This window comes from Ceratotherium simum, chromosome 25 (assembly GCF_057802395.1).
Source record: "Ceratotherium simum simum isolate JZ-2026a chromosome 25, ASM5780239v1, whole genome shotgun sequence".
Classification (NCBI taxonomy): Eukaryota; Metazoa; Chordata; class Mammalia; order Perissodactyla; family Rhinocerotidae; genus Ceratotherium; species Ceratotherium simum.
The window spans coordinates 13,429,070-13,450,607 of NC_141924.1; the positions used below are offsets into that span (position 1 = coordinate 13,429,070).

General features: G+C 50.3%; 1 protein-coding gene across 1 annotated transcript in view; it reads left to right on the top strand.

The window, feature by feature from the left end:
* MYH9 (myosin heavy chain 9) overlaps positions 1-21,538 on the top strand; it is a 92,677-nt gene that overhangs the window by 20,981 nt on the left and 50,158 nt on the right. The window contains exons 2-3 of the mRNA XM_004418094.3: positions 9,501-9,852; positions 14,922-15,078. Of these exons, the coding sequence (XP_004418151.1) occupies positions 9,520-9,852; positions 14,922-15,078 (490 nt within the window). The 5' untranslated portion in view covers positions 9,501-9,519. The remainder of the gene's footprint in view (positions 1-9,500; positions 9,853-14,921; positions 15,079-21,538) is intronic.

Sequence of the window (21,538 nt, forward strand, 5' to 3'; positions counted from 1 at the left end):
GGGGCCCATCCGCCATCCTCCCAGTCCTCAGCAGCTTCTGGCCTCTGGGCACTGGAGGACCCTCCCCCTTCACAGCCTGGGGAGAATGAGCACCTTAGGGTGGGGGGCTGCTGTAAGGTTGGCCCTGGGTGGCAGAGTGGCTGCTCCTCCCTGTAGATAACTGCTCTGGTGTTTATGCAGGGCGGCTCCTGTGGTCCATTATCTCGTTCAAGCCTGATAGCACTGTCAGCTGAGCAGGTGACATCTATCTGCAGGGTTGCACAGCTGGTCAGTGCTAAGCCAGACTCAAATCCGGCTCTTCCTCCGCCAACCGTGCGCGCATCCCACCAGACCAGCATTTCCAAGGCCAGCATCAAGAGATACTTTTCCTGCAGGATAGTCCCGGGCCCTAAGCCTGATGGGACAAAGTGAAACAGGTTTCCTTACTTCCAGCTTCTCAGAACCTTCTCTGTGCATCCTGACTCTGCAGCGTTTCCAACCTTCCGTGGCCATGAAACCCTCTTCCCTTATGCAAGTCACTGTGGTTGGGAGTCACCGTACTGTACCACATCCTCTGAGGGCTGGTGTAACCTGAAGAAAGAGTCATTAAACTTCTGGAAGCTTTTCACAGCCCCAGGTGTCATTCTAGGAAGGATTAGGATTAATTAGGTCTGGAGGACCAGATAGAAGAGTTGGGAGGGGAGTTCCTATTAAGTGATTCTTTGCCTTGGAACTTGAATTACAAGTACTCTGATAGTAGGTATTTTTTTCTCATTCTAAAGCTAGGAAATGGAGGTGTTAACAGCGTCAAGATCACAGGAATCTGGGGAGGGAGGGATTCAAATCCAGGTCCATCTGACTGCAAATTCACCCCCATTCCATTCCACCCTGTCACAATATTTGCATTACAAATATTTATCTTGGGATTTGCAGAATTGGTGCTCCATCTGAGCTGGTTCCAAAGATGGGTGCACTTGCTTAGCAGACGCAGATTGAGTGCTCCAGGAGAGGCAGGAAGGGCAGCCTTTTCGTGGATCCCAAGGAGCAGAACCCACGCCAGACCACACCAGCTGAGGTCCTTTCTGGTATGTCTGGTGGTAGATGTTAGGCGCCTCCACCTTGGTTAATCAGGGCGTATTAGAAGGTTCCAGAAAACTGAGATGGTTTATTCAACCTTATGCAAAGCTTCCTGGGGACCAATAAATTATCTTCACTCCTATTTCTCCTTGTAGTTTGAAAGCCCCAGTATGCCTTCCTTCCCTTCTTATTTTGGGGATATAAAAATCAGTCTATAAATGGCTTGGATTTTGTAACAAATTTGTTGTGACCCTTGTGTGGGCTTTCAACTTGGGTCTCCTTGTTCACTTCGGCTCTTTAACTCCGGCCCTCTTTGCACAGCTCAAGGGGATTTTCCAGCCTCTTAGAAACCTTCTCCATTACTCCTTTTTCCTCATCTTTGCCTTGTTTCTCTTTCATTCATTCAGGACACTTCAGCTGAGCACCAGCTCAGGGTCAGGCATTGACCTAGACATTTGAAATCGAGATGAATGAGGACCCGGTCCCTGTCCTCACATAAAACTGCAAATAATGACAGTTCAGCTGTTTGCTTACTGCAGTGGAAACAGTACAGAGCACAGAGGGGAGGGACACATGGGAAGTCTTTTTGCAGCAAGGGCCTTACAGAGGAGGGAGCTTCTGAGCTAAGATTTGAGAGAGGGTTCCTGGTGCAGAGGACACTGTCTTCTTCGAAGGCCTGGAGCACAGGAATTGATTGTGAGGATTTGGGGGCAACTGCCACTGGGGCAGAAAGGAAGGCGAGGAGCGGTGGGGGAGGTTAATGGGTGGGGTCACAAAGGGCCTCCTCACCTGCAGAGATGATTAGATTTTATTCTGGAGATGTCCTGGAGCACTGAACTGTCTTGAACTGGCGAGTAGTATCAATAAAATAAGAAGTAGCATGAATAGAAATGGAGCTGTGAAGTCGTCCTGAAGGCAGCTAGCGGGGTGGATTTGAAGGAGGTAGGAGGCTCAGGGGAAAGTTAGTAAGGAGGCCGCTGTGCAGCCTAGAAAGGAGGGGATGTGGGCCTGGACTAGAGCGGGGCGCCAGCAATGGGGTTGGCAGAGCGCTTGCTGGTGGACCAGGGAGGAGTTTATAGCGACTGTCTTGGGTGACCAGATGGACAGTGTCTTTCTCACAGATGGAGACCCAGTAGAGAGTGCAGATTTGGGGAGACAAGGGTGGAGGGAGTTCAAGTGTGATGGTGCTTGTGGGTCCTCCAGGTGGAGACATCCGTCTGGTAGGCAATCAGGCATATATGAGGGGGCTTGGGGGAGAGTTCTGGGTGGGAAACATTCATCTGGGTATCATTCCTGGGACTAATCCTAATTTGGCAAAACTATTCAATAAATAGCATTTGAAGGAATTCCCTGGATGATGGGTTAGCTGGCACAACCATGGGAGCACCCCCTCTCCCCCCAACGTGGCTGCTTCCCGTCTTCCATTAACCACTTGGACTTCTTGATGCTGGTGAACTTTGCTTATGAATCACTGGAGGCTCTGAAGGAGGTTCATGCCCTGCCTGGAGAGGCACATCGGCCTCTTTTGCCTGATTTTTTTTAAATTGGGCATTTAGGAATCTTTACAGTCCGGTCCAGTAGTGAGTTCTGATTGGATCCCTTAAAGTACAGAGTATTACAAGGGACAGTCACTCCTTGGTGACAGTGTCATCCATGATGGTCATTGTTTGGGCCCTGGGAATCATTTTGCTCTGAAGACTTCTGTTTGGAGGAGATTTGCCTTGTGCACTTCATTGCTGAGAGAGTATTTGCTAAGCAGAGGTCTGGCTTTTGTGCAGCGTTTGCTCATACTAACCCCTTAAATCAGTGTTCTCAACTGGGGGCGAATGTTTGGTTGTCACAACTGGGGACCGAGTGCCTCTGTCATCCAGTGGGTAGAGGTCAGAGATGCTGCTAAACATCCTACAATGCACAAGACAACCCCCCACAGCAAAAGACTTCTCTGGCCCCAAATGTTCCTGGGGTGCTGAGGTTGAGAAATCCTGCGTCAACCAGTCACAGCATTTTATGGTTCATGAGAAACTGCACCCTCTGCTCCCCTGGCCTGGAATACTTTTCTGCTATCTCTTCTCTCCCGCATTAATATTCTGCCCATCTTCCAGGACCCAGCTTACTGTCATCTCCTCCGTGAAGCTCTCCCTTGAGCTTCTAAGTTTTCCACTGAATTACCCCTTTCTCTCTGTTCCTATAGCAAGTTGCTTGTTCCTCTGTCTTCCTTCACTGAGTCTTGTGTTAGAGCTGGTTGTTGACAAGGCCTTCCCCTCTGCAGTGCAAGTTCCACAACGACAGCTGTCCTGTCTCATTGTTACGTACATTTAATGAGTCTATGTTGAATTAAGCAGCCTTGACAGATAGAGAAGGTGGCATGAAATATCTGCATTTACAGTTGAGCCAGAGAGGTGGCACATCCCCAAGGTCACACAGCAAGTGCTTCCTTTTCACCCATCTGTTGGGCGCCCACCGTGTTTGGTGTTGAGTGCAGCGTGAACGAGACAGAAGAAAACCAAAGAGCTTGCTTTCTGACTGCTCTATGCTCTGTAAAATCCCTGATTGGCACTTTAACTAGAGTATCTTATCCTCCCATACATTATAACCTCCTTGGGTCCTTTACACCTTTGTCATGATATTTTTGCACGTAGATCCCCAGTATGTATTAGTTGATTGAATAAGTAAATCTAATGAAAATTTCTATATTATTTCAGCAACTGCTTTTGTAGAACCTTCCTTAACAGTGGAATTCAGGCACCTTGATAGTTTCATTTAACTCAAGAGCAATGGCTGTAAGGACGAAGAGAAGGGACATGTTCATCTGTGTTCCCTGGGATAGAGGTGGGGATGAAGAAACAGAGGGGCCTGCTTGTGTACGTCAATGATTAAGCTGGAACAGGCTCCGGTGTCTGGGTTGAGGCTGCCTGGGTCTCTGAACTGGAACCTTGGCTCAAAGAATTTAAAATTCTCCCCCAAGGTCCTGCCTCTCACCTTCTTACCTTTAGCTCCAGTGATTTAAGTTGGCAGTGTGGAGTCCCTTGTACAAACCAGCTCAAGGAGATGGAGTTTGTGGCTTTGAGTTGACGTAATTAATGTCTGTTTTACTGGTTTGCTTAACCGGGGGGTTCTCAGTTCATTTTCTCCCTACGGCTCAAGAGAGCTCAGGGGAACGCAGATTAAGTGGACGCTGAGCAGGGCGTTGAAGCCGAGTGGGTCTGAGTTTGAACCTAGGTTTTGTGACCTGTCTGAGCCTCGTTTCCCTCACCTGTGAAATGAATGTGATGATATATACACCTTAAGAAATTGAGTGAGAAAATGGAGTGTATTAGCAGGCCCTCGGTACGTGGTAGCTTTGAGATGAGTTGGGATGACTTGAAAGTTCCAAGCTTAGAGCTTGGCCCAGGGAAGGCTTTACATAAATCCTAGTTGTCTTAATGGAAAAGCTCATTGTTTGGACCAGTGATTTGTCCTAGTAGAAGAAATTCTGTCTTTAAGGGGCTAGCAGTTTCTTTTCCAAACAAGTACACAAGTAAGTATAAACAGAACCAACTGGAGAGAGGGAGGGAGGGAGAGGATTCCTTGGGAAAACAGGAAGGCGTAAAATATCCAAATGGATGTTCTGGGGCAAGGGGAGAAGGCACATAATCGAGGAATTACATTTTGGGTTGAAAGCAGAGGTTTTTGGTCAACCTCTTTACTTTCAGTTTCATCATTTCCTGAGAGTCCTAATTTAGCCTCTGGTTGTATCCTCTCGATTATGGCCTAAAAAGGCAACTACTTGGGTTTCTTGGAGTTGGACTGGCACCCGCAGGAAGCCGGCATGGGAAGGGCCGGCCTCAGCCCCATCTGATCTCCATTGGGCGAGAGCTGCCTTCCTCTTTAACTCCTTGCTGGCCTGCCGAGTCCTGCAGTTCCCAGGGCTTCCTGAGGTTCCCTAATCTGAGCCACCGAGGTCCTTCCTGCAGACGGTTTTCTTAGTGCCGGCACAGGTACCCTGCTCAAAGGAGCCATGCACACCAGTCAGCCCTTCCGGAAAACATTTTCATAACACATCTCAGGGCCATAAAAATTTCTGGATGACCCTTTGCTCCAATAACTCCACTTCTGGGAGTTTATCTCAAAGTGGTTCACTAGATAAGAGGAAAAAAACCTAGTAAGTGGCGGTTTAAAAAAAAAAAGAAATCTCTTTGGAATATTATGTAGGTATTAAAAGTGACCAACAAGGAGGCCTTGGAGTCGGGAACCCTGGGTTCGGGTTCTCACTCCCCCAGCTATGTGACCGAGTGGGGTTACTTCCCTCTCAGAGCCTCTGCATCATCACCTGTAAAGTGAAGTGTTTGGGTAAAAGTGATCAACAAGCAAACTATGGCCCTGTGGGGCAATGGTCATGATAAGTAGAGAAAATGCAAAATGTGAAACTCCATGCTCTGCCTATAATGGTTAAAAATCAAGTGTTTCGGGGCCGACCCGGTGGCACAAGCAGTTAAGTGCGTGCGCTCCGCTGCAGCGGCTCGGGGTTCGCCGGTTCGGATCCCAGGCACACACCGACGCGCCAATTGTCAAGTCATGCTGTGTCAGCGTCCCATATAAAGTGGAGGAAGATGGGCACGGATGTTAGCCCAGGGCCGGTCTTCCTCAGCAAAAAGAGGAGGATTGGCAGATGTTAGCTCAGGGCTGATCTTCCTCACCAAAAAAAAAAAAAAAATCAAGTGTTTCTGTGAACTAGGACTAGAAGGGATCACTGGAAAAAAAAATGATTTTTGGGGGGAGAGTGTCGGGAACTTAGAGGGATATTTTTCTTTCATTTTGAAAACATATTATGTGCATTTTTAAAAAAAGATTCAGAGAGGCTGCTTCAAAAAGGCATGGTCCCAGGACACAGTGGGGGGAAGTGGCTGCTGTGTTTAGTAGACTGCCTTCCTGGTGTCTGTTCTCTAGAGCCCTTATTTCATTCATAACAGCCCTTGACAGTGGCGACTTACTCCACCCTTGTCCCCGAGAGGTGAGCGTTAACCTGTCTGCGTCGCTGGCTTCCCTACATATGTGAGTCAGCAGCTGCCGGGGCCCAGGAGCCTCTGCCTGACACAGGTGGAGACGGGAGCTCAGCTGCAGCCCTGTGGCCCCCCAGTCACTGAGTGGATGTTCCTGTCCGGGCCGCGTGGGAGGGCTTTATAGACACCCCGTTGTTTACAGCAACCCCTCTGGCCCTCCCCACCAGTTCAGCCCCTGTATTGATCTTGGCACTGCTGCTCACCACATCGCTCCAGCAGAGCTGCTGAAACCAAATAGCTCTGTCCGTGGCCTGGCCAAGCAGAACCCAGCTGTGTTAAATGAAAAGTTCTGCTCAGAGCGAGGTGCTGAGGTGAACTGGGACTCCTTAAGCCCACCGTCCACGGGGGCCTTGGCATGCCTGAGGCAGAGGGGTGCAGCCTTCTGTGTTGGTCCAGCTCTGAGGGGACGCACTGTGCCCCACTCTGTTACAGGAAGTGTGGCTTGGCCCCCAGGCCTCTGCTAGCCATCATGGGTAGACGGTGCTGGCCGGTAACTGCCCCCTTCCCTCCCACCGAATGAGGAGCTGAGGGTGGTGTGTCTGGTGGAGTTTCTCCCCTCCAGCTGCTGTAAGGTTTATGGCCCTTCAGCACAGGCCCACTGATGAAAGGGCTGGGCAGCTTACCCCGATTTCCAGGGTAGGCCGAGTGCCCAGGGCCTGAGCCTGAAGGGAGTCCGTGTGCTGCCACGAGGCCAGGCTACCAGATGGGTTCTTTGCTGCTGGTCCCACCAGGGTTGGCGTTGCTGGGATGAAATGGAATTTGATGAGGGCCAGAGGTCATTCTGCCATCACCGATGGGCTGCTCGCTGTTGACAGTAGCAGGCCGCGGGAGTGAGAATGTAGAATTTTAACGTGCTCTGCTTTTTGACGGGCCACATGGTCCACACTGGGAAAGACTTGCTCTCAACCTCCCCACCTGCCTGATAACACTCAGTAAATATTTGTTGAATGCTGTGGAATGCATTCCCCCGCACTCCCTGTGTCCTACTCAACTTATCAATAGTTACAGCCCAGCTCCAGTGCTAGCCTGGCTTCTTCTGTGAGACCCCAGGCACAAGTGTGCTGGGAAGAGCCCAGGCCCAGGGGCCAGGAGGATCTGGATTGGAACCTAGTGCTGTGACTGGGCTGGGTGATCCTGGGCAAGTGACCTGCCCTCTCTGAGCCTGTTTTCTCATTTATAAATTGAGGATAATAAAAGCTCTTTTCCAGGGTGATTTGCTGGTTAAGTGAGGTTGTGAATAAACTGAGCGTGATGATGGCAGTAATACTTAATGACTGCCCCCTTCCCTCTTTCTCTGGGAGGAACCTCATAAAGGGCATGCGACATCCTCAGGTATCTTCACTGGGCTGGGTCAGTGGAGCTCCTAATCAGCAGCAGACTTAGGATTTTTGGGGACAGGATTCACGTGAATTTTTGCCTATGGGTAAGAGATTGTCTTATCGTTTATGGGTTTGAGGTCTGCACAGAACCAGCAGCCCATAAGGCCCTGTGCTCTGTGATCATTGCAAGTTCTCAAGCAGGGCGGTGGCATGATGGGGAGACTTTGGGGAGACTGGTTTCAGGAGCCTGAGTGCTGAGACTTTGGGGAGGCCCACTGGCCAGTGGTCAGATGGACGGCAGAGAGGCAGGGGACAGCTGGCATTTACTCCGGCAGAGAAAAGCCTTTGATTTGCTTGAATGGACTGGCCAGTGTGGAAGGGAGGACAGCCAGAAGTAAGCTGGCAGGGCCCAGGGCGCTGCCGCCTGCCCAGACCCCAGACCCACACAAAAGACAAGGGCCTGCAGGTGCTTTGCGGCCGTCCCATTCCTGCTTTGTTTGCTGCTGCCCGACTCTGGGCCATGCCTTCTCTCAAAGGGTGGTCCTTGCAGGTGGATGGTGCCCCTGTCCCCCGAGAGGGGCTGCCAGGGTTTGCTTGTGCTGGGAAGGTAAACAAAGCCGCCAGCTGAGGGAGCTGGGGAGGCTGCCAGGCTCTGCTCCTTGGACTTGCCTTCCCTCCTGTTGTGGGGGAAGGGAGCAGATTTCCTGGAAAACAGCCTCTCCTGGAATGAGTCCAGGGGAGCCCCTCAGCCTTGATCTGGAAACCATTTAATGAGCCCAGATAAGAAGGCCTGGGCAGCCCAGACTTATCCTTTTGTTCTCTCCTGCCCAAGCCTCCAGCCTCCTTGCATCCAAGTTCCCGTTAGAATCTGGAAGCATGAAAGCCCGTGTGACTCTGGATTTGGATCTGGGGTCCTCCTGGCTTCCCTGAGGAGGGGCCTTGATCTAACAAGGGAAAAGCCTTCCTGTGCCATGAGCTAGGCAGTGAGCTCCTGGGCTGTTCCTCTGGTGGCGATGGGCTGGCTCTGTCTTAGGCCAGGGTTTCTGAGTCCTGCTTCCCATTCACTCAGGCAGCTGTCTTCTCAGCTGATCCCAGGCTGAGCCGTTGAGTGGGGATAAGTGCCGCGGTGAGACTTTGGAAAGGCCATGGGACAGGAGTTCGGAGTCCTTCCTGAGCGACTCTGGACAAGCCCCTCACCTCCAGGGAGCTTCTGTTTCCTCATCTGTAAAATGGGATAACAACACGTACATACCCATCTTACAGGGTTGTTGTGATGAGGATCTTTTGAGATAGTGAAATGTGTGTGAAAGCATTTCATGAACTATAAAACCACACAAATGGAAGGGATTATTGTTTCATCATCTTTATTTTGCAAATGAGTTTTGAAAAAAGCAAACACACATGTACTGAAGTTCTCCTGGCTCATCAACTGTGAGGGTGGCCCATTCACATTAGTGCCCCAGAAGGGAAGCACTGTAATTCCTCCCCATGAGGCTACCTGGAGCTTGACTTCTTTTCTTCCCGCCTTAGGTCTTTCGGCTGTATTATCAAGATAAAATTAAAATCTGCTGGCAAGATATCGGTGTTTTATTTTCTTCTCTTGGTTGACTCTGTGAAATAAGAAAAGTTTTTTAAACTGGAAACTTCCACTATGTGCGGTTGTAGTCAGTTGCCTTTTGGGCTAATTAGAAACCTGCTTTTGTTGGAAGTCCTCTTAAATTGTGTGGTCACTTTCCTGCCTTAGCAGGTGTAGCTTAGTGACTGTAATTGCATCTGTCTTTGAGATTCTTAGGCTCATCATTTGGCACAATAGTTGTTTATAGGTTTGATTGTGTATTGATCCTAGGATACACCTTACCATTAATGTCTTACAAAATCTCTGATAACAACTTGTTTTTTTCAGCCATATACATCTTTCTCCCAAAAGTGGAGAACAGGAAAATTCTGGCCAATTGTGCAGCCTGGTTCTAGAGAGTTGTGCTGTGCTATAATGCTATACAGTTTGCAAAGATGAGAAGTGAATGTTTGCAATCCTTGTGTGGCTGACGTAGTCCTATCTAACGTTTTGTCCTTTCTTCTCCCTTAGGTCCTGGCTGTAAGTCACCATGGCGCAGCAAGCTGCTGATAAGTATCTCTATGTGGATAAAAATGTCATCAATAACCCACTGGCCCAGGCCGACTGGGCTGCCAAGAAGCTGGTATGGGTGCCTTCCGACAAGAGTGGCTTTGAGCCCGCCAGCCTCAAGGAAGAAGTGGGCGAGGAAGCCATTGTGGAGCTGGTGGAGAATGGGAAGAAGGTGAAGGTGAACAAGGATGACATCCAGAAGATGAACCCGCCCAAGTTCTCCAAGGTCGAGGACATGGCAGAGCTCACGTGCCTCAACGAAGCCTCCGTATTGCACAACCTCAAGGAGCGCTACTACTCAGGGCTCATCTATGTAAGTGGCGCCCGGGGGCTCTGAGGTGGGAGGCTCCAGGTCTGCTCCGGCGCCCTCACATGCCTGAGTGCTGGCTCTCTGGGGGAGAAGGGAGCTTTAAGGAATGCTGGGGTGATATCCTTGAACTATGGCATCTGAACGTCCTAATGGAACGTTCTTGTAGCGTTACTTTTGTCTCTTCTCTGCGTAGCCAAAACACACAATAGGAAGCCTGCTTTAGACCAGCTGCAGGGAGGAGATCATGCATGACATGTCTAGGGTCTGCCCACCTGCTGGCCTTGGTCCTCGATCTTGGTGGAGATAGGAAGGGTCAGGCCACTGTGGTCTCAAGGAGAGGAATGCTGTGTTCTGGTTTCCCACCTTGTTCCTCCTGCACCCCCTGGTCCCCTCCCCTCTCACCCCTTTGCTCCATCTCTTTTTTGATATCTCTGCCATCCTGTTCTTTGTGGAGGCCTGTCGGTGTGGCTTACTTCCCTGGGGAGTGTGCTTTGAGCAGAGGTGAGCCACCAAGAGTAAGACTTGAATCACTAGTCTTATCTGGTGATTTAGGCTGGTTCCGTGTGTGGCTTAGAGTCCAGAGAGCAGCATGTACAAAGGCCCAGAGCATACAAAAGATAAGGAGTGGCCTTTTCTCTTTCCTTTTTCTAGCATTTGCAGAAAGACAGCTCCTCACTATTTTAGAACACGTCAAGAGATGATCATTCACCCATCCCCTTGGTAATGGGCTCCAAGCTCTTATGGCCCTAGGGTCACAAAGCTTTCTAATGTCGATCCCAATTTCTTCTGTTCAGTTCAAAGATATTTCCTTCTAGTTTTGTCTTCAGTAGGGAAGAAGTATCTGGTTCTTACCATTCCTAAAATAGTTCTTTATTTAAATATGCTGTTATATTCACCTTGGCCTTCATGGTCTTGGAGCTGAATAAAACAGTTCTCAAAATTTTTTTGAACTGTAGAAAGAAAACATTTCAAGATTATTACAACCTTCTCATTTTACAGATGGGAAGACCAAGCCTCGGACCAAGGGGTTTGCTCATGATCGCATGTGTAAGAAAGGGAGGTGCTGGGCTCATCCTGTTACAGGGATGGTGAGCGCTCCCAAAGAGCCAGCCACTTTCTTTTCTATACAGTTTTAGGATGACTTCAGCACACGTTTCCACAGGGTCCTTCCCTTACCCGCTGGACTGGTACTTCTGAATGCTCTGCAACATGCCCAAGCCCTCTGTTGAGCCACGGGCCGTTTTGGATTATCCAGAAGTCTTGCTTGGGCCAGACCATGTGCCAGGACTGCATTATCTTGCTGATTGCTAAATCTGTCCATGATAACCAGTTCCTTGTTTCCTGCCATTGATGACCGCCCTTTGGGGACCAGTCTGATTTAGTCAATATGGAGATACACAGAACTGTCTACCTGGAAAAGTCCTTTATAGACCAGCTTAGCCCAACCTTCCAATATGGAAAGAGGGAAGAATTGAAGCCCAGAGAGGACAAGGGACTTAGGCAAGGTCACACAGCTAGGTATTGGCAGGGCTGAGACTGAAACTCGGGTTTCCTGACTCTCAGCCCAGTTATCTCTCTCTTTCTTGGTGAGAATATTGTGTGGACCAAATTAAAAGCGCCAGTCCTTAGGGGTGTTAACCGCTGAAATTCAGAATTAGTTACATGCAGAAAAATGCAGGGCCTTTAAGGAAGCATTGCCTGGGGGAGGCGGGAGGATGGGAGCCATAGTCCCATTGTCTGGGAGCGGGACACTCCTCTTGGCAGGCTCGATAGCTTATGTTATGCCCACTCTGCTGTGCCACTAAGAAATGGTCTCTGCTCAGTAAAGCAGAGCGATTAAGGGCATGGGAGTTGGAGCCTCCAGGACCTGGTTCAAATCCCAGCTCTGCCCCTTCCTGACCGTGTGGCATGGCTACATGGAGCCTCACTTCCTCATCTGCGAGGATCTGTGAGAACCTCGTGAAGCACCCACCAGCACCTGCTCACAGCCAGGCCTGGACTCGAGCTGCTGCTGTTTGTTACCAGTGAAGGTGACTCCCTCCCTCTGCTCGGCCTTTTCCTGGTGTCGCTGTTCCACCCGGGTCCTGTTAGAGACTTGCTGAGCCTGAAACAAGTCCAGTGGCCTGACTTGCCTTTACCAGCTGGCTGCAAATGGCCTTTCCCTCCTGCAAAGGGGATATGAGTTATTAAAGTGCATTCAACGTTAGTTGCTTCATCTTTTCCTGGAAAGCTTGGGTTTCTCTCTGTAAGTGGGCACGATGGGAAGGACCTGAGCTTTTTCTCTCGAATGCTCTGGCTGGAGGCATTAATCCCGTTTCTCCTCCTTTGCCGTCACCTCCTGTGTGCAGTTCCTCTGCCTCCCACCAGCTTCCTCCTAAGCGTCGTCACCAGAAGGGAAGCTGATTTTCTCTGTGGTGGCCCGAATGGAGACCCCAGCAGGTGCAGAGCTGCGGGGAGATCAAAGCTGCTCGGAGGGGCTGCGTGGGCAGGGGCTGCTGCCTCAGTCACCATCTACTCCTCTGGACACGACGTTCCAGATTGCGACCCCGGGAGCCTTTGTGCAGCGTGTGTGCCTGGTGTTGTGGGCGGCCTGGCTAATTCTGAGCCACAGCTGCTCTGTCTGTTTCTTCGGGGGGTGAGGCCCTGGCATAGGGGGCGGTTGGGCACAAAGAGCCTCTGTGGCCCGTGAATGGAGCAGCTCCCTGGCGTGGCCATGTGGGAGCAAAGCCGCTTGCTCAGTGTCTGCGTCTCCACGGGCATCCAGTGAGAGTGGCTCACAGTCGAGTCCCCTGCCTCCCACCTGAGCTGCAGCGCCCATTCTGTGGGGCTTAGTTTGATCACATCCACTGATTTGATGGGATTACCCCACAGAACTTTGAGGCTGCATAGAACCCTCCAGAGGACCATCTGCCCACCCAGCTGTCAGAAAGACTTGCAACCCCCAGTCCCCTTCTGCTGTCACCACCAGCTGTTTCCAAACATCTGGCTCTGTGGCACGCCCTAAGCATGGGGCCATGTGTCCTTCACTTTCGTGGGGCTGGATTTCCTAGAGTGTGGGTTTTCTTAGATCCCAGGAACAAAGCTCGATTGTTTCAGAGCCCCTGGGATGACCTTGCTGCTCCATGGCCTTCTTTCTTGTCCCCACTCCTCAGTCACATGGAGGGGAAACCAGGAGTCTTCCTGGAATACCGGGCCCCAGGTTGTCAACACCTTGTGCGGACGCCTTTGCTTCAGAGCTTCCCTGGTCCCTTGTGAAGGGAGTAGTCGGAGGACTAACAAATGGCTGGTTATCCCAGGAAGAAAGGAAATTGAAGGCCCCGCGTCCCCTCCTCCCAACAGAAGAGGCAGCCAAACAGACTTGTTCATTTCCAAACTCAGCTGCCCTTTTGCATGCAGGCCAGTGTAGGGTTGGTGGGTTCCTTCCGAGTTCTGCTTTCAGTCCAACTTCTGCTTGGAAAGTCCAAGTGCTGTAGCCCTTGGCCAAAGCTGGGAAGACCTTTGTCCTCACGACTGGTTCCTGTGTGGACCCTGTCTTTGGGTTCAGCCACAAGATCCATCCTCAGTTTTGGAGGATTGGAGAGGGCAGGGGTGGAAGGGGCTGGTTGACACCTAGCACAGCCCCTCAGATGTTGGCTGCTGTTGGATCGAGGGGCAAAACCATGCACAGCGAGGGTGGAGGCCGTTTGTAATGAGGAAAACAAAAAAAATTGAGGAGCTCGGAGAGCTGGCTTTCACCACCAAGGAGGTCTGCACTGGACGGTGTGAGACTTGGGTCTGCTCCCAGCTCTGCCCTTAACCTTCAGCTGTCACTCAACAGAGTCAGGGCTGTAGGTGTGTGTGACTCATGCCGTCTAGGTCTGCCTTAGCCAGTCATCTTCTGGGCCTGTGGCACATTTTCCTAGGAAGAGGATGTTTGGGTTGCTCCAGCTGATAAAAGAGAGCTGCGTGCCCCCAGCTCAGCATCTGTTACCTGGGTGGTGTCGGGAGTCTCATCCAGCTGGTAGGAGTCTGTTTTGTTTTTTTTTTTTTTGGTGGAGAGAGGGATCTTGGAAGAAAAAATAGCAGGAAAATTATTAAAAAAAGAATTAGTGGTCACAAGTTGTTGTGGATTTACCTTAAGACACTGAGGCAAGGCAGATCTGTGTAGACTTGCCACTGGAAGCTGCTCTCCTGGCCGGAGCTCCTCTTCACGGCTCTGCTGGGTGCTGTGCCAATCCTCATAACCTCTCAGTGAGGTATAGATGTCTGCCTGTCCCCTCTTTACAGATTGGGAAATGGAGGGAGAGAGAGGTTAAGAAACTTGCCCTTGCTGGGATTTGAACTCAGGACATCTGACTCTGGGATCTGATTTTAACCTGGTCAAGTCAGACTTGGAGCATTGGGTCTATTTTTGGGTGCTTCACATGAAGAGTGTTGACTAATTGGGTCCCCTTCAGAGAAGACCTGAGTCTTGGAGAAGGCTCACAGGGGACATGAAAGTTGGCCTTAAGTTTTTTAGAGATTTTCATGTGAATATCTCTAGAAGATTCTAGGGAGAAAGAGATGTTTAGTGACCTACTAGCCCTTAAAAGATCTAGATGGTTGAGGAGCAGAATGAGTTTTTCCTAGTGCTGGAAAAGTTTAGGCTTGACTATCTCTGAGAGTCCTTCAGGGTAGAATAATTTGTGTTTCTGCAGTTTGCTTGTGCAGCTGAATCCTTTTCTCTTTGTGCATCTCTCATGATGACAAACACATCTCTTATTGTCCTTGGATCCGGGGCCTTCTACTGTCCACGAAGCTGGCCGCGGGTCTTGCCTGGTGCACACGCTGATTGACATGCAAAGCTGGCAGCAGTCATGCGGTAGAGCAAGGACCCTCACTGAAGGAGCAGAGGTGGTACCAGTGCCCCCACTGGTACCACTGCCTGCAGCAGATCTGCCGGGGTCAGACACAGAGAGTGGGGGGCTCCAGGGGTGCTTGCACATCTGGCTGAGTCAGGGTCCTTGGAGGCAGCAGATACTTGGTCGTGAAGTTTGCATGCCCTTGAGAATCAGACTTCCTAACCTGTTCCTGTTGGCTGCTCTTTTCTTTAGACCTATTCAGGCCTGTTCTGTGTGGTCATCAATCCTTACAAGAACCTGCCCATCTACTCCGAAGAGATTGTAGAAATGTACAAGGGCAAGAAGAGGCACGAGATGCCCCCCCACATCTACGCCATTACAGACACCGCCTACAGGAGTATGATGCAAGGTGGGTGCCATGGCCTTCCTGGGGATCAGTTTTTACTTGCAGCCTCGTTGACAGCTTTGCAGGTGCTCATTCACGTTCAGTGTCACAGTGATCTAGGGGCTGGATCAGTGTTGATGGCACTGGTGATGGGGCAGCGCAAATCGTGGAACTCTGTAAGCCACTGTGTGAGAGCCAGGGCCAATGGCTATCAAAGGAGATGTTTGTATGTTGATAGAATGTTCTAGAAGCTTTAAAAAATATATTTTCTAATTATTTTCCCAATTTCTCATTCTTGTCAAGAGCTCCTGGGCCAGTCCTCTCTGCTTGCTTCTTCTATCGCTTATTCCCTTTCCTCCTTGTTTTTCATCTCTTCGTCTCTTCCCCACAGTCTATAAATGTGCTTAAGATTTTCCCATCTTTTAAAAAACAGACACAAAGTCTGTCCTGAATTCTGCACCCCACTCCAGCTTGTCTCTGCTCTCTCTGTCCCATCGCAGCAGAGCTTTTTAGAGGAAGAATCCATGCTCACCGCCTCCGATCTTTACTTCCCGGTCACACTCCTGGCCCTGCATGACTGGCCCCAACTCTTCTCCAGACTGTCTGACAAAGGTCACCCTCCCTCCTGTGTTGCTAAATCCATTGTATCGTGAGCTCTTCTCTTTCTTAACCTCTCTTCGTGTTGGACACTCTTGACTGCTCCCTTTTGAAATCCCTTCCTTTCCGTGACTCTTCCTCTGGTTCCCTAGCCTCTGCCGTCCCCGCCTACGTGGTTCTCTCCTGTTACTCCCCATATCCCGCACATGTCGGTGCTCCTCAAGGTCTTGTCCGCTCCCTCTGAGTATTCCCCTGGATGATGGCCCCATCCACTTGAGTGGCTTTGCTGTCACTTTTCAGCGGAGGGCCGCCACTGTCACCTGATTGCTGCCAGCCACTTGCTCCCAGCTGCCCTTTCTCCATCTACCCAGTCACCCAAGCCTGGAACCTGGCTCATCTTACACTCTCTTCTCTCCCTCACCCCTTTCTCCAAGCCAGTCAGCACTTTCTATAGGTTTTATCTTTGTTAATGTTTCTGACCCCATTCCTCCTCTTATCCTCTGGCCGTGGCCTTACTTCAGGCCTCCAGAATTTTTTGCCTCCACTGCTGCTGTGACCTCTCAACAGCAGTGCTGTTGCTTCCATCAGAGGGTCATCTTTCTAGAAGGCAAATCTGATCCAACCTGCTGATTTGAAATCTTGAAAAGGCTCCTCATTGCCCTGAAGATAACACTTAACCCCTTTAGCAGCTTACAGTGTCCTTCATTATTGGCCTCCTGCCTCCCGCCTACCACTCCAACTTCCCAGCTACATGGAACTCCTTACATTTCTCTAATAGGCCTTTTATGCCTCAGACCACCACACCTGCTCCCTCTGCCTGCACTACCTGGCAAGTCCCTACTCTTTTGTTAAAGACACGGCTGAAGCGTCACTGCCATCCAGCCAGGATATCTGGGCTAGATTTGCGTTAGTTTATTTAACTTAGGTGTTTTACACATTTGTTTTTCTCTCCTAGAAGTGCACAGGGCCCACGCCACCTTTATGTTCTCAGAGCTTAGCCAGGTACCTGACAAATGGTGCATTTCATGCCATTCTAAGTCAAGCCCAACTTTCAGGAAGGGCTGTATTCTCATATCTTGTATTGATAGTGGTTTTTCGTGTCGTATTACGTGCTCATCCTTTTTGTTTAAACTTTGTGGTCAATCTAGGCAGTGGTGGTAATGAGTCTTGTTATATTGACAACTTTATCCCTAGTTTAGTGGTTTAAGATGGCAACATGTGGGTCTGTCTTGTACCCTACACATAGTGCTGTGGAGAAGGTGCTTCACTGACAAGCTTGATGAATTATGTAGAACGTGCAAGCTTGGCCCAGCCTTTGGCTTAGGGTCACGTCTATCAAAATTCCTTGAGGAAATCAGCCCTTTAGTTTAAAAGTAGAATGCCTGTTTCAAAGTGCTAACTAGAACAGTCTGGTAGAAGAACATTCTGTGAGATTCCAGAAGAGCCTGAGTCTGTGTCTCGAGAGGTTACGAGCCAGTTTTCTCCTGGCTCTCTTCAGTGGCCTCGTGCAGGAAGCACACCCTGGATTCCTCTTGAGCTCGGTGCTACTGAGTTATGGCATGTTCCCACACTTGGATCCTGGATTTGAACGGTATTCTAGGAAGTGGGCTTTTTCACTTTTAGGCAAACCATTATGACAAGAATAATGTAATGTTGCAAAGCATGGTGCCAGGAGTTGGAATCCTTGGAGTTGGAATCCTTGGAGCTGGACTTCCAGCTTTTCTTCTGACAACCTGTGGGACTCCTTCCCAAAGAGATTTGTCCAACTTTTACTTGTTAAACAATAACAAAAAAATTTGAGGTCAATATAGAGCAAAAGTCAGCTTTATAGTTTGGAGATAATAGAAAAAAAAAAAAAAATATGCAGAGAGCTGGAGCTTCCCTTTGTGTTGACCAGGAAGTCTTGGCTGAAATGGAATGGCCTTGATGGGAACCAAGGAGCCGCCCCAAATTATGAGTGCAAATGGGTGGGTGTTTTCATCTTTTGGAGACCAGGGGTAGGAAATACATTTGCAGGCACGGGGAACCTGAGGTCTTGGTGCTTCTTTTTAATGGCCTATGCAGGTGCTGCGTCCACGGCTTCCTAACCTCAGTCTGGAGGTTTTCACTCACTTCTGCTTCATGTTGGACTTGCTGCAGCTCTTTAGTCCCCATGTTGACCAACTGAGGACATTTCCAAGTTCCCTCTCCTCGTACACAGTTGACCTGCAAAGCAATTAGCAATAGGTTTCTTGTTCTTGGGGGGGAGGAAGTTAATTAACAGAAGTTGCCCCTCTTATGACAAAATGGTTCACCCAGAAAGAAAGTTCTGGAGAGGAGACTTTGGTTCTTGCCCTAAGTCGGGTATCAGCAGTGGAGCCTTGGGGTCTGCATACTGTTAAAATCAGCTCTTCCCTTTTGGAGAACTTGTCTTAGCACATGCTGCCCCCCTGGCTTTGGGGAAAAACAGGTTTGTTCTCTGCCACTCACATTGTAAAGACACGGCCAGACTGTTCCTTTACTTTAAACGAGAACTAGAAAAAGACTTCCTCCCTGAGCTGGCTGTGGCTTATGACATACTAGTGTTTATTCTGCCAAATAGGGTAGTTGGTGGCTTTGTCTGGGGACTTTCACGAGATGAGCACTTAGACCCTTCCTGGGGACCTCCCTCTATCTTTCATCTCTCAATGCTCTGGTTTCCCTGCAAGTCCTGATTTGTGCGTGCTGTCCTGCAGTTAGTATTAATCGTGTCCTCTTTCACTTTTAGAAGTGTCCCAGTTTGGATGATAAATTATGTGGTTCCTCTACCTATTTGTCAGACTAAGCCAGAGTTTCTCAAACTTGGCACTATTGACATTTGGGGTCAGGTAATTCTCTGTTATTGGGGCTGGGGGTGGGGCTTGTCTTGTGCATTGTAAGATATTTAGCAGCATCCTGGCCTCTACCCGCTAGATGCCAGCAGCACCCTCCTCCAGTTGTGACCACCAAAAATATCCCCAGATGTTGCTACCAAATGTTCCCTAGGGGGCAAAATTTGTCCCCATGTGAGAACTTCTGGACTAAGCTTTGCAGATTGGTTTACTCTGAGTGTTGACTCCCATCAATTTGTAGTGGCTGGTCCAGCCCTGAGTTGGCAAGGATCTGAGACTCAACGCCAAGGAATGCTGGGATAGATTAGTGCTGTCTGCCATGGGCACAGAATGGGACAAGGCCACATATGGCGCCCTGGATGAGGCCAGGGAGATAGGAGATGGAAAGTGCCAGAATACCAAGTGGTTTAGTACATTATTCTGGCACTGGAGGCACTGGCAGTCCAGGTGGAGGGACGAGACATGTCTGTACACAGATCTGTAGCTGCAGCCATATAACAAGACAAGTTGCTACCTACACCTGGTACCAAGACCACTGTAGCAGGTGTCAGGTGTCTTGGCAGTTTGGAGGCAGGTGTGGCTGCTGAGGCCCGGGGGTGGTCAGAATCCTGTAGAGTTTGGATCCTGTGGAAGGGCTGGCAGGTATGTGTCAATAAGCAGTTACAGTGCAGCCCAGACGCGCCCGGCACAGTTCTGTTTGTTTTAATCCTCAGCCTTGGGTTTAATTAAAGTTGTGGTGACATGGTTGGTTCACCCTCCTAACCCTGGCTTTCCGTTTGGTTAATTTGTTGTCATGGCCATTAATGGGTCTTCCTGCCTTGGGTAGAACCGTTTCTCAGAGGAGTGCTGCAGGCTTTGAACTGTCTGAGACTGGGAGAATGAGAGAGCATAACTCCGTGCTGCTGCCCCTTGCTAGGCAGACGTGGGCCCTGGGGGGGAAGAGGGACGTGTCCCAGGGCCGGGACAAGGGGCTGCCTGAGCAGTTGGGCAGAAGCAGCACGGGATCTGTGAAAGGTGCTCCTGGCTTCCTGGGGGGCCAGGCCGTCTGGCGTCTCCCTCAGTGGGTAAGAGTGTGTGTTCTTACAGGAGAACCGGCTAGTGGAAGAATTTGACCAGAGCCCAGTAATCTCCCCAGTAAGAGTAGGAAAAAAACCCTCTTCTGTGTTAATTAGTTGGAATGCCAGGTTTGGTTCACTTTCAGTGACTTCATGGTATTTTAATGAGCTCCCAGCATTTCTGGGGGAGTGGCGGCAGGGTCTGCTTTCATTCCAGGCCTACACTAATCCGAGAACTATTTAACCCTCTGCTCTGTGCTAATCCTACCTCTGCTTCTCAGCGGAAGCTGCACCGGAAGCAGTTGGTCACTGAGCAGTTGCTCAAAGTGCCCACTGAGTGTCCACATTCCTCTCGGTGGTTGACTAACCTTCTTGGGTAAATAGTGAAGGGTAGAATTTTAGTGCTCTCTTCCCTTCTGAGTATGACCTTTCTAACTCAGTGAAGGACAGCCCAGGAGTGTTAACTGACTAGTCCAAAGGCCCACAGAGAGTCTGCCCCAGAAACCAGCCTCCTGATTCCCGTCTTGGGGCCTGCCCCCCAGGGGCGCTGTGGTCCCTCATTCTCTGCGGCTGGTGTTTGGCGGAATTCTCCTCTCTGGCTCCTGAGAGAGAGAGGCCCTCCTTCCCTCTCTCACGTTCTTCCCACTCTGGTGGTGGTTGCTCCCGTGGAGCCGTCTCCTTTGCAAGGTCTGTCTGAGGAGGAGCGCCGTGTTGGTGAGGTACTGTATGGAAGTGCTTCGAGGGTGTGGGAATGCGTGACTTTGAACAGACTCACCAGGACTGGCGGCTGAGGAAGCCACAGATGTGATGACTCCAGTTAAGCAGGAATGTTCGGGCCAGGAGGCTCAGGCTCTGCCAGCGTTGGCACTCAGAGGCCCCACTGTCTGCGGGGAGATCTGAGCCGGGCCCATGTGCCTGTGTGTGCAGTGGAGGCAGCGTGGGGTCACCCTGCAGGGTCGTACTCTGTGCCCGCACATGGTCACCCCTGAACCAGCCAAGCACCTACTGTGTGCTAGTGTAGAAAGACAGCAAACCATGGTCCTGCCTGGAGGAGATCGCGAGAGGTAGATGAATCAACTTCAGGGGGAAAGTGAGAGTCCCGCTTATAGGGGGCACCCCATTTAGCCTTGAGGATGCTTAGGAGCCATTGGAGGCTTTGATAAGTGACAGAGCACTTCTATAGGAGTCACCAAAAAGGGTCTGCTGGGCCTCTCTCGGCCTTAGCTTTAGGGAGAAACTTGCCTTGTGAACAAGAAGCTTGGTGTGGAGAAGAAAGCACGAGGTTTGGACTAGATTTCAGTAGGAGTCTGGCTCTGTCACTTCCTGACTGTGACTGGGGTCCACCAAGTCCACTTACTCCGCCTGGGCCTTTGTTTTCTCGTCTGCCTCTTGAGCTTAATAAACGTACTTGGCAGGGTTATTGTAAGAATTAAACAGGGTGCCGTATGTACGATGCCTGGCCTATGATGAGTGTTCTTTAGAAGGTAGCAGTAGGAGTCTGGAAATAATACTGAACTGTCGCTGCCTTCAGTGTAACCTGGAAAGCACGCATTCCTTCCATCTGCGATCCCACTGGCTTAATGAAGGTGATAACCAATGGCTTCCTCCAGGTGGGCCTCTTAATCTCAAAGAGCATCCTGCAAGAGTTCAGGCTCTCCGTAGCGGCATGCACAGGAAGTGACTTGTGAAAGCCGCCTTCCCTGCAGCGACCACATAATACAGGCATGCGCTGGCAGATGCAGTCTCCAACTTGTCTGATCTCGTCCACGGACCTGGAGCGGGCAGCATGAGGCCTCTGGGTCGACGTGGCCTCGGTGGAGCTGCAGGAGAACGTCGTGCGTGCTCTGGAGATGGTTCTTCAGTGGCACTGAAGTGACCCTCTGTTGACGTGCTGGGAAGCAGAGAGGCGTTGTGACAAGCAGCCTTGGGCCCATCGCCGAAACACCAAGCCTGGATCAGGGGTCGCTTTCCTGGGGCTGATCC